This window comes from Bombina bombina, chromosome 1, assembly GCF_027579735.1.
Source record: "Bombina bombina isolate aBomBom1 chromosome 1, aBomBom1.pri, whole genome shotgun sequence".
NCBI lineage: Eukaryota > Metazoa > Chordata > Amphibia > Anura > Bombinatoridae > Bombina > Bombina bombina.
In genome coordinates this window covers 1,024,747,157-1,024,760,220 of record NC_069499.1, presented here as the reverse complement: position 1 = coordinate 1,024,760,220, position 13,064 = coordinate 1,024,747,157, and the positions used below count along the sequence as shown (strand labels likewise).

The following is a 13,064-nucleotide window of genomic DNA, read 5'->3' as shown; positions in this document are numbered from 1 at the left end:
ATGATGAATAAAAGTAGTGCACTGTGTGATGAATAGAAGTAGTGCACTGTGTGACAAATAGAAGTAGTGCACTGTGTGATGAATAGAATTAGTGCACTGTGTGACAATAGTAGTGCACTGTGTGACACATAGAAGTAGTGCACTGTGTGATGAATAGAAGTAGTGCACTGTGTGATGAATAGAAGTAGTGCACTGTGTGATGAATAAAAGTAGTGCACTGTGTGATGAATAGAAGTAGTGCACTGTTTGGCCAATAGAATTAGTGCACTGTGTGACAATAGTAGTGCACTGTGTGACACATAGAAGTAGTGCACTGTGTGATTAATAGAAGTAGTGCACTGTGTGATGAATAGAAGTAGTGCACTGTGTGATGAATAAAAGTAGTGCACTGTGTGATGAATAGAAGTAGTGCACTGTTTGGCCAATAGAAGTAGTGCACTGTGTGAGGAATAGAAGTAGTGCACTGTGTGGCCAATAGAAGTAGTGCACTGTGTGGCCAATAGAAGTAGTGCAATGTGTGATGAATAGAAGTAGTGCACTGTGTGGCCAATAGAAGTACTGCACTGTGTGGCCAATAGAAGTAGTGCACTGTGTGAGGAATAGAAGTAGTGCACTGTGTGACAAATAGAAGTAGTGCACTGTGTGATGAATAGAAGTACTGCACTGTGTGGCCAATAGAAGTAGAGCACTGTGTGAGGAATAGAAGTAGTGCACTGTGTGACTAATAGATGCAGTGCACTATGTTATGAATAGAAGTAGTGCACTATGTTATAAATAGCAGTAGTGCACTGTGTGACAAAAAGAAGTAGTGCACTGTGTGACCAATAGATGTAGTGCACTTTGTTATGAATAGAAGTAGTGCACTATGTTATGAATAGAAGTAGTGCACTGTGTGATGTATTGAAGTAGTACACTGTGTGATGAAAAGAAGTAGTGCACAGTGAGATGAATAGAAGTAGTGCACTGTGTTGATGAATAGAAGTAGTGCACAGTGTGATGAATAGAAGTAGTGCACGGTGTGACAAATAGAAGTAGTGCACTGTGTGATGAATATAGGTAGTGCACTGTGTGATGAATATAAGTAGTGCACTGTGTGGCCAATATAAGTAGTTTACTGTGTGAGTAATATAAGTAGTGCACTGTGTGACCAATAGATGTAGTGCTCTATGTTATGAATAGAAGTAGTGCACTGTGTGATGAATACAAGTAGTGCACTGTGTGGCCAATAGAAGTAGTGCACTGTGTGAGGAATAGAAGTAGTGCACTGTGTGACAAATAGAAGTAGTGCACTATGTTATGAATAGAAGTAGTGCACTATGTTATGAATAGAAGTAGTGCACTGTGTGATGTATTGAAGTAGTGCACTGTGTGATGAATAGAAGTAGTGCACTATGTTATGAATAGAAGTAGTGCACTATGTTATGAATAGAAGTAGTGCACTGTGTGATGAATAGAAGTAGTGCACTGTGTGACAAATAGAAGTAGTGCACTGTTTGATGAACAGAAGTAGTGCACTTTGTGATGAATAGAAGTAGTGCACTGTGTGACAAATAGAAGTAGTGCACTGTTTGATGAATAGAAGTAGTGCACGGTGTGACAAATAGAAGTAGTGCACTGTGTGATGAATAGAAGTAGTGCACTGTGTGATGAATAGAAGCAGTGCACTGTGTGATAAATAGAAGTAGTGCACTGTGTGACGAATAGAAGTAGCGCACTGTGTAATGAATAGAAGTAGTGCACTGTGTGACAAATAGAAGTAGTGCACTGTGTGACAAATAGAAGTAGTGCACTGTGTGACGAATAGAAGTAGTGCACTATGTGATGAATAGAAGTAGTGCACTGTGTGACAAATAGAAGTAGTGCACTGTGTGACAAATAGAAGTAGTGCACTGTGTGACAAATAGATGTAGTGCACTGTGTGACAAATAGAAGTAGTGCACTGTTTGATGAATAGAAGTAGTGCACGGTGTGACAAATAGAAGTAGTGCACTGTGTGATGAATAGAAGTAGTGCACTGTGTGATGAATAGAAGTAGTGCACTGTGTGACGAATAGAAGTAGCGCACTGTGTAATGAATAAAAGTAGTGCACTGTGTGACAAATAGAAGTAGTGCACTGTGTGACGAATAGAAGTAGTGCACTATGTGATGAATAGAAGTAGTGCACTGTGTGACAAATAGAAGTAGTGCACTGTGTGATGAATAGAAGTAGTGCACGGTGTGATGAATAGAAGTAGTGCACTGTGTGACGAATAGAAGTAGTGCACTGTGTGATGAATAGAAGTAGTGCACGGTGTGTTGAATAGAAGTAGTGCACTGTGTGACAAATAAAAGTAGTGCACTGTGTGTCAAATAGAAGTAGTGCACTGTGTGACGAATAGAAGTAGTGCACTGTGTGATGAATAGAAGTAGTGCACGGTGTGATGAATAGAAGTAGTGCACAGTGTGATGAATAGAAGTAGTGCACTGTGTGATGTATTGAAGTAGTGCACTGTTTGACAAATAGAAGTAGTGCACTGTGTGATGAATAGAAGTAGTGCACTATGTTATGAATAGAAGTAGCGCACTGTGTGAGGAATAGAAGTAGTGCACTGTGTGATGAATAGAAGTAGTGCACTGTGTGATGAATATAAGTAGTGCACTGTGTGGCCAATAGAAGTAGTGCACTGTGTGAGGAATAGAAGTAGTGCACTGTGTGACCAATAGATGTAGTACACTATGTTATGAATAGAAGTAGTGCACTGTGTGATGAATAGAAGTAGTGCACTGTGTGATGTATTGAAGTAGTGCACTGTGTAATGAATAGAAGTAGTGCACTATGTTATGAATAGAAGTAGTGCACTATGTTATGAATAGAAGTAGTGCACTATGTTATAAATAGAAGTAGTACACTATGTTATGAATAGAAGTAGTGCACTGTGTGATGTATTGAAGTAGTACACTATGTTATCAATAGAAGTAGTGCACTATGTTATGAATAGAAGTAGTGCACTGTGTGATGTATTGAAGTAGTGCACTGTGTGATGTATTGAAGTAGTGCACTATGTTATGAATAGAAGTAGTGCACTATGTTATGAATAGAAGTAGTGCACTATGTTATGAATAGAAGTAGTGCACTATGTTATGAATAGAAGTAGTGCACTGTGTGATGTATTGAAGTAGTGCACTGTGTGATGAATAGAAGTAGTGCACTATTTTATGAATAGAAGTAGTGCACTGTGTGATGAATAGAAGTAGTGCACTATTTTATGAATAGAAGTAGTGCACTATGTTATGAATAGAAGTAGTGCTTGCCTGTTACAAATATAACTCGTTTTGTGACACTTCTGTGTAAGAAATTGAAGAACTAAAATTAATTTCAGAATTGTTAATGCAATTACTATTGTGTAACATGTATACAGAGAACATTTAATTTATTTGCTTTATGTGTAAAGTATTAATCACTACTTCTGTTGTTTCAAGCTAACTCCACCACTTTTTTTCCCAGATGAGAATTTTTGCTCCCCTCCTGTTGGTATTTTGCCATTTCCGACCCCCACTCCTCCTCTCCGCTCCATGTCAGTAGGATCTCGAAGTAGTGCTAGCAGTGCAATGTCCCTGGGTGGCTGCTCCTCCACATCTTCTGGTCGCGGTTCACTAAGCCCCCATCATGGCTGCCCTGGTTCAGAGTCTCATTGGAGGTGCTGCAGGACAGAACCCCTTCAGGAGAGAGAGACCAATGTATTCTTAAGTAAGTCAGCGATCGAACAATACAGATAAATGTGCCTGTTGTAAAGAGCAGGGTTTACAGAGAGTACATACAGGGAGTGCAGAATTATTAGGCAAGTTGTATTTTTGAGGATTAATTTTATTATTGAACAACAACCATGTTCTCAATGAACCCAAAAAACTCATTAATATCAAAGCTGAATAGTTTTGGAAGTAGTTTTTAGTTTGTTTTTAGTTATAGCTATTTTAGGGGGATATCTGTGTGTGCAGGTGACTATTACTGTGCATAATTATTAGGCAACTTAACAAAAAACAAATATATACCCATTTCAATTATTTATTTTTACCAGTGAAACCAATATAACATCTCAACATTCACAAATATACATTTCTGACATTCAAAAACAAAACAAAAACAAATCAGTGACCAATATAGCCACCTTTCTTTGCAAGGACACTCAAAAGCCTGCCATCCATGGATTCTGTCAGGGTTTTGATCTGTTCACCATCAACATTGCGTGCAGCAGCAACCACAGCCTCCCAGACACTGTTCAGAGAGGTGTACTGTTTTCCCTCCTTGTAAATCTCCCATTTGATGATGAACCACAGGTTCTCAATGGGGTTCAGATCAGGTGAACAAGGAGGCCATGTCATTAGATTTTCTTCTTTTATACCCTTTCTTGCCAGCCACACTGTGGAGTACTTGGATGCGTGTGATGAAGCATTGTCCTGCATGAAAATCATGTTTTTCTTGAAGGATGCAGACTTCTTCCTGTACCACTGCTTGAAGAAGGTGTCTTCCAGAAACTGGCAGTAGGACTGGGAGTTGAGCTTGACTCCATCCTCAACCCGAAAAGGCCCCACAAGCTCATCTTTGATGATACTAGCCCAAACCAGTACTCCACCTCCACCTTGCTGGCGTCTGAGTCGGACTGGAGCTCTCTGCCCTTTACAAATCCAGCCACGGGCCCATCCATCTGGCCCATCAAGACTCACTCTCATTTCATCAGTCCATAAAACCTTAGAAAAATCAGTCTTGAGATATTTCTTGGCCCAGTCTTGACGTTTCAGCTTGTGTGTCTTGTTCAGTGGTGGTCGTCTTTCAGCCTTTCTTACCTTGGCCATGTCTCTGAGTATTGTACACCTTGTGCTTTTGGGCACTCCAGTGATGTTGCAGCTCTGAAATATGGCCAAACTGGTGGCAAGTGGCATCTTGGCAGCTGCACGCTTGACTTTTCTCAGTTCATGGGCAGTTATTTTGCGCCTTGGTTTTTCCACACGCTACTTGCGACCCTGTTGACTATTTTGAATGAAACGCTTGATTGTTCGATGATCACGCTTCAGAAGCTTTGCAATTTTAAGAGTGCTGCATCCCTCTGCAAGATATCTCACTATTTTTGACTTTTCTGAGCCTGTCAAGTCCTTCTTTTGACCCATTTTGCCAAAGGAAAGGAAGTTGCCTAATAATTATGCACACCTGATATAGGGTGTTGATGTCATTAGACCACACCCCTTCTCATTACAGAGATGCACATCACCTAATATGCTTAATTGGTAGTAGGCTTTCGAGCCTATACAGCTTGGAGTAAGACAACATGCATAAAGAGGATGATGTGGTCAAAATACTCATTTGCCTAATAATTCTGCACTCCCTGTATTTGTATATATTTGTTATTATGCTGAAACGTTTTGGGGTTAAATGAAATATAAGTAACATAACTTATACTTAAAATATCACCACCCCTTTCAAAGTACACAAAATATCACCACAGCAGTCAAAAAATATTAATTAATTTATTGAAGAAAAAAACATTTTAGGGATAACCCCTTAATCATGTGTAAGGGTCTATCCCCGAAAGTGTGCCAAGAAAATATAGCCCACACCATTACCACACCACCACCACCAGCCTGAACCGTTGATACAAGGCAGGATGGATCCATGCTTTCATGTTGTTTACGCCAAATTCTGACCCTAATGTCTGAATGTTGCAACTGAAATCGAGACTCATCAGACCAGACTACATTTTTCCAATCTTCTATTGTCCAATTTTGGTGAGCCTTGCGATTTGCAGCCTCAGTTTCCTGTTCTTAGCTGAAAGGAGTGGCACCCGGTGTGGTCTTCTGCTGCTGTAGCCCATCTGCTTCAAGGTTCGACGTGTTGTGCATTCAGAGATGGTATTCTGCATACCTTGGTTGTAACCAGTGTTTATTTGCGTTACTGTTGCCTTTCTATCATCTTTGAACCAGTTTGCCCATTCTCCTCTGACCTCTGACATCTACAAGGCATTGTCGTCCACACAACTGCCGCTTATGGATATTTTCTCTTTTTCTGACCATCATCATTGTAATATGATACAGGGTCAGATTTCTAAATCCTGCATGATGCACTCCAGCCTTTCCAGGGCAAACACAAACACAACTTTGGAGTTAAATTACAGAAAAAGAAATCAAAATAAACATTGAAATACATTGCAAAGCATAAGAAAACATTTTTTGCCGAATTCAATGCTATTCTTTTCTTTAAAGGAACAGTAATCATCTTGTAATTATAAGACATCTATGTTGTTCTGCTATAGAATAACATATTAGCCAAGTCACAGTCAGCTAGATTACGAGTCTTTCGTTAGCCTTAAAAAGCAGCGTTGAGAGGTCCCAATGCTGCTTTTTAACGCTCACTGGTATTACGAGTCTGGCAGGTACAGGTGTCCCGCTCACTATTCTTCCTCGACTCAAGCATACCGCAAATCCCCTTACGTCAATTGCGTATCCTATCTTTTCGATGGGATTTTCCTAACGCCGGTATTACGAGTCTTGGAAGAAGTGAGCGGTAGACCCTCTCCTGTCAAGACTCCTACCGCATTTAAAACTCAGTAGTTAAGAGTTTTATGGGCTAATGCCGTAACATAAAACTCTTAACTAAAGTGATAAAAAGTACACTAACACCCATAAACTACCTATTAACCCCTACACCGAGGCCCCCCCCCACATCGCAAACACTTAAATAATTTTTTTAACCCCTAATCTGCCGACCGGACATCCCCTCCACTTCAATAAATATATTAACCCCTAAACCGCCGCACTCCCACCTCACAAACACTAGTTACATTTTATTAACCCTTAATCTGCCGTCCCTAACATCGCCAACACCTACCTACATTTATTAACCCCTAATCTGCCACCCCCAACGTCGCCGCAACTATATTAAATGTATTAACCCCTAAACCTAAGTCTAACCCTAACACCCCCCTAACTTAAATATAATTTAAATAAAACAAAATAAAATTACTACAATTAAATAAATTATTCCTATTTGAAACTAAATACTTACCGATAAAATAAACCCTAAGATAGCTACAATATAACTAATAGTTACATTGTATCTAGCTTAGGTTTTATTTTTATTTTACAGGCAACTTTGTATTTATTTTAACTAGCTACAATAGTTATTAAATAGTTATTACTATTTAATAACTATCTAGTTAAAATAAAGACAAATTTACCTGTAAAATAAATCCTAACCTAAATTACAATTACACCTAACACCACACTATAATTAAAATAATTTCCTAAATTAACTACAATTAACTACAATTAAATTAAATAAACTAAAGTACGGAAAAAAAAACACTAAATTACAGAAAAAAATAAAATAATTACAAGAATTTTAAACTAATTACACCTAATCTAATCCCCCTAATAAAATAAAAAAGCCCCCCAAAATAAAAAAATCCCTACCCTATACTAAATTACAAATAGCCCTTAAAAGGGCCTTTTGCGGGGCATTGCCCCAAAGTAATCAGCTCTTTTATACATTACAACCCACCACCCACACACCCAACCCTACTCTAAAACCCACCCAATCCCCCCTTAATAAAACCTAACACTACCCCCTTGAAGATCACCCTGCCTTGAGACGTCTTCACCCAACCGGACAGAAGTGGTCCTCCAGAGGGGCAGAAGTCTTCATCCAATCCGGGCAGAAGAGGACCTCCAGATGGGCAGAAGTCTTCATCCAGGCGGCATCTTCTATCTTCATCCATCCGACGAGGAGCGGCTCTATCTTGAAGACATCCGACGCGGAGCATCCATCCATACAAACTTGCCTGTAAAATAAATCCTAAACTAGCTACAATGTAACTATTAGTTATATTGTAGCTATCTTAGGGTTTATTTTATAGGTAAGTATTTAGTTTTAAATAGGAATAATTAATTCAATTGTAGTAATTTTATTTAGATTATTTTAAATTATATTTAAATTGGGGGGGGGGGGTTAGGGTTAGGGTTAGACTTAGGTTTAGGGGTTAATATATATATTATAGTGGCGACGACGTTGGGGGCGGCAGATTAGGGGTTAATAAGTGTAGGTAGGTGGCGGCGACATTGGGGGCAGCAGAGTAGGGGTTAATAAATCAAATGTAGGGTTCGGCGATGTTGGGGGCAGCAGATTAGGGGTTCATTAGTATAATGTAGGTGGTGACGGTGGCCGGCGCGGCAGATTAGGGGTTAATAATATAATTTAAGTGTCGGCGATGTTGGGAGCGGCAGATTAGGGGTTAATAAGTGTAAGATTAGGGGTGTTTAGACTCGGGGTTCATGTTAGGGTGTTAGGTGTAGACATAAATTTACTTTCCCCATAGGAATCAATGGGGCTGCGTTAGGAGCTGAACGCTGCTTTTTTGCAGGTTTTTTTCAGCAAATTCTGCCCCATTGATTCCTATGGGGAAATCGTGCACAAGCACGTTTAGCCAGCTCACCGCTACCGCAAACAGCGCTGGTATTACAGTGAGATGTGGAGCTAAATTTTGCACTCCGCTCACTTTTTAGAGGCTAACGCCGGGTTGAAAAAAACCCATAATACCAGCGTTGTCTGTAGGTGAGCGGTGAGCTGAAACTGCTCGTTAGCACCACACCCCTGTTACCGCAAAACTCGTAATCTCGCTGAGTGTTTTTAAAACAAATTAACATCCTTTTTGCTTCAATTAGTTTTCAAAGCCAAACTCCACCCACCATTTGCCTTATTTAGAGGAGCCAATCTGGGCTTTAGTCAGCAGACAACAAGGCTAGGAACGGTCATAAAGTTACTATAAAGCACTCTGTTTTGTAGTTGTTATCAGCTAAAGCCAATTAGTGAAAGATCTATAGCAGAGTTAGCCTTGAGAAGTCAGCAGGGGGTTTTCATGTTCTGAGAAGTAGAAATTTCTCAATTTTCAGAGCTAAAAGACATGAAATTAAATCATGAAAATATATTGCAAAGTTGTTTTATTATGCATTACTAATCATTTTATATACAAAATATTAGGGTGTTTACCTTTTGATTCTTTCTCACTTTGTCTTAGCTGCCAGCTCTGGCTCATCAGAAGGAAGCATCAGTGGTTTTAGCTCCTCAGACCCTAGTCAGATTCCCTTTGGAAACTTAAACATCTGTTACCCACTGGACTGCTGGCGCCCCCAACAGATTGCAGAGAAAAAACAAGGGAATAATCCTCAATGAGCGTGATGGAAAAGTTATGATGCCAATTATAGCAGCAGAAAACTTCCAAAACCTTTATTATAGCTCAGGAATCTTTTTGAACCCAGCATACTGTTAAAAATCTGTTTAAATGCCAGGGTAAATCATGCTTTAAATATGTAAATAAATAAATTGTAGTTGGATTTCATATATTTTGTCCTTGCATTTCACAAAATGTAACAGCATGACATTTCTACAGCAGCTCCTAAAGAAGCCCTATACTGCACCTTTCCTGGCCTGGTCCTGAGGTTGGCAGGATCTAACCCATCTTGAACTGATTTTATTCCTATCCAGTTTCCTTTTGGATGAATTATATTTAGTTCCTGTGGCCAAAAATTCTTGGTTTGTCTTCAGACAAAGCTATTGAATCTTTTTAAATGATTCCTTCTTCTATAGTTTATATTTCTCACTACACACAAATAAAAGAGTATGTGCTGGCTTTATCACCTAGGCAGGTGTGTTGTCTCATGAATCTACAATGTGGGAACATCAATTGGACTTATTCACAATGTGTTGATGTCATTCCTCGTCTTATTCGTTCAACCATAAATCATCTGTATTTTTATTATTTGCAATGATTGTAAACCTATTCATTTTCAGTAAAAGTTCATGTGAGAAGGCATCTAAGAATTCTGTTTGGTGTTCACTTTCAGATTAATTGCTGCCTTCGCTAACCAGATTTTATAGAACTCTCTGGAGTTTATTTTATATCAGCACAACTCAAAATGATACAAAAACATTTATCTGTTTTTTTTTTTTTTTTAATAATAAAGGCAGAAAATCTGATGCATTTCAGTCATGTGACCCTATACGTTTTAAAAACTATAGACATACAATATTAGCTAAGTACCATAAAAACCAATTAGCTCCTTAACACAAAAGAACACTGTAATTGAATATCATGTTGACCTTGTCTATGTGATTAAACACATACACACATAATGTAAAATAATATACTAATCTTGAAATATTCTAAAATGACTATAAGTTAAAAAGTGCCATTCACTGTGCAGTCATCTGATACGCAGGACCACCATCAGGGAGTGAAAAGGGGAACTCCAATCAGGGGCCCAGTGGGCCAGGCAGGCCCAGGCATGGACAGGGTTCTTTCATCCTGGTATGGGGCCTCCTGTGACCGCCACTTCCAGCCGCACCAGAAATTTAGTCTTGTGTGGCTGGGCCGTATCTAGGCTGCTCGGCTTGGAACTATAAGTTCCAGAATGTTGTGCAGTAAGGGACTGTAGATATATACAGTGTATATATATATATATATATATATATATATAACCCCACAAAATAATGAAGATTAATAATGTGCATATTATTTTGTTTATCTATAAATCAATTTATATCTCCATGCAGTAGTGTGCTGTGTGATTCTTCTTCTAACTTATTGGGCATTGTGTGTCTATGTGTGTGTGGCATGGTGTATGTGGGTGGCATGATGTGCATGTGTGTATGGCATTGTGTGTGTCCCGTGGTATGGTATGTATACAGGAGCCCTGACCACTAGTTTAGTTTGGGGCCCCAAAATTTCTAGTGGTGGACCTGCTGATTGGGCTTCATTTACTAATGTGTGGGCACGCAGGGGCTGTCAATCACCCTTGTCGAAATAGTCAAGGGTGATTTTAAACCACCAGCTCAAAGATACAGAGGTCTTAAGACTACTGCTTCTTACTTATTGGCTGCAGGCTCGCTCATGTGAGCCTGCGCCACAGAAGCACCAAAACTGCATCTGCAGGTTGATAAATAAAGCCCATTATGTCATATTCAGAATTAAACCCTTGCGGTATATATTTACCCATTTTAAAATTTAAAACACTTCTATTATCCACTTCTCTAAAAGGTGCTTCAATTACAGTTTGTTGGAATAATGACATATTCTGTCTTCCAAGTCTGCATTTCTATGTTTCCATGTAGCAGCTTAAAGGGACACTGTACGCAAAAAATTTATTTCGTGATTCAGATTGAGCATGAAATTTTAAGCAAATTTTGAATTTACTCCTATTATCAAATTTTCTTCATTCCCTTGGTATCTTTATTTGAAATGCAAGAATGTAAGTTTAGATGCCGGACCATTTTTGGTGAACAACCTGCGTTGTCCTTGCTGATTGGTGGATAAATTCATCCACCAATAAAAAAGTGCTGTCCAGAGTTCTGAAACCAAAAAAAAGCTTAGATGCCTTCTTTTTCAAATAATGATAGCAAGAGAACGAAGAAAAATTGATAATAGGAGTAAATTAGAAAGTTGCTTAAAATTGCATGCTCTTTCTGAATTACAAAAGAAAAATTTGGGTTCAGTGTCCCTTTAAATTAGTTTTATCGGTTTTAGAGCAATTCCATTTAATGAGAAAGGCAACAATTTAAAAAAAAATTGCTTGGATTAGAAAATCAAATTCATGGTAAAGACTTAAACTCATAAAAATAAATATGAGAACTTGGGGCACTGCAGGATTTTCATGTGGGTTTTTTAAAACAACATGACCATTATGGAAACAAAATATACTTGGCCAAAGTGAAATTAGAATATGGCAGCAAATAAATTCAATATTGATAATAATAATAATATCTAATTTGTCTGAATTCTGGATTTTTTTCACTTAACCTTTAATATAATTTTACAATGTGCAATTAATAATTTAATACAAATTTGAGTAATTTTATACTTAACGTGTTTAAACTTCCAAACACATTTAGATGATCTTATTTAGTTTGGGTATAAGTTGCATAGTTTGCAAGAATATTTTGAACTATGGTTTTAACATTTTAATTGAAAAAAAAGTAAAGAACATTAGCACACTGTGTATGTCTAAAAGAGCTTTTCTGTCCCTATTGCAGTTAGGTGTACTGTACCTTTAAGGAGGCCTAGAAGATCAGTCAGGCCTTAATTACAGTAGTCTATATTAGTTCTGTTTGTAGCATATGGTTGCCTGTGTATTGAGTTGATAGCTCATATTCTGGCAATTACTTTTTGACTCACTAGTTTGACTTCTGCTTCCCGTGACTTCCCGTGCTATAGCGAAAATGCAAAATAGTATACCACTCCACTTTTAATCTATCCCTTATTCTTTACACAATGACTACATATAAAATAAAACATACTTACAATGTATAGCAAAAGATGAGGCAGCAGTCGGTTCCTTGTATGCGTAAAAACCAATTCTTTATTCTTCTTGTTTAAAACATTACTTCACATCACAGCAAACAGGTAAAAGGAATGCAGGTGGTTGACTAGTTTCGGCAATGCCGTAATCATAAACCTGCAATCACTTAAGAGGTGAACATATTTAAAGGGATTGCTTAACACAGTGATTGGTCAATGTTAATGGGAGGTTACAACCCCTCCCTTACATATTAACCTCTTACTAGTAAATTACTTGTTGCATCTAAATGCAGCATTTAACATGAAAATATTCCAACTATGGCTATAGAACATCAATTAAATCGCTTGTTTAATACAAAATACAATTTATAAATTTATACAATGCAATGATCTAGTAATCTTGAAAACTGACCTGCAGGTTAGAGCTCTATGCAATGAGCGGAAAAGACCTTTACTAATAGATGTAGAACCTTTCATTTAGAGCTAAGGTGTATCAAAATCATGTCAGAAATAGCAATAGTTAATTATTCAACACTCAATAGGCTGTTAATGAATATATTTCCAACGGTATACAAAAATATATATATATATATATATATATATATATATATGGTTACTAAGCTCGTAAGGGCCATCTTAAATTTTACGCCTAGTTTAGAAAACATAGAAGCCATCAATAATAATAGGACCATTCTCATGATAAACAAATATTGCTGTAAACCTTAAAATATTTTGACAGATGTGTG

At 38.0% G+C, this 13,064-nt stretch overlaps 1 protein-coding gene across 1 annotated transcript in view; it reads left to right on the top strand.

Annotated features, from left to right (window-relative positions):
* Positions 1–9,837, top strand: part of KIAA1755 (KIAA1755 ortholog) — a 243,446-nt gene extending 233,609 nt beyond the window's left edge. Inside the window, exons 20-21 of the mRNA XM_053718698.1 lie at positions 3,486–3,728; positions 9,043–9,837. Of these exons, the coding sequence (XP_053574673.1) occupies positions 3,486–3,728; positions 9,043–9,197 (398 nt within the window). The 3' untranslated portion in view covers positions 9,198–9,837. The remainder of the gene's footprint in view (positions 1–3,485; positions 3,729–9,042) is intronic.
* Positions 9,838–13,064: the final 3,227 nt, after the last annotated feature.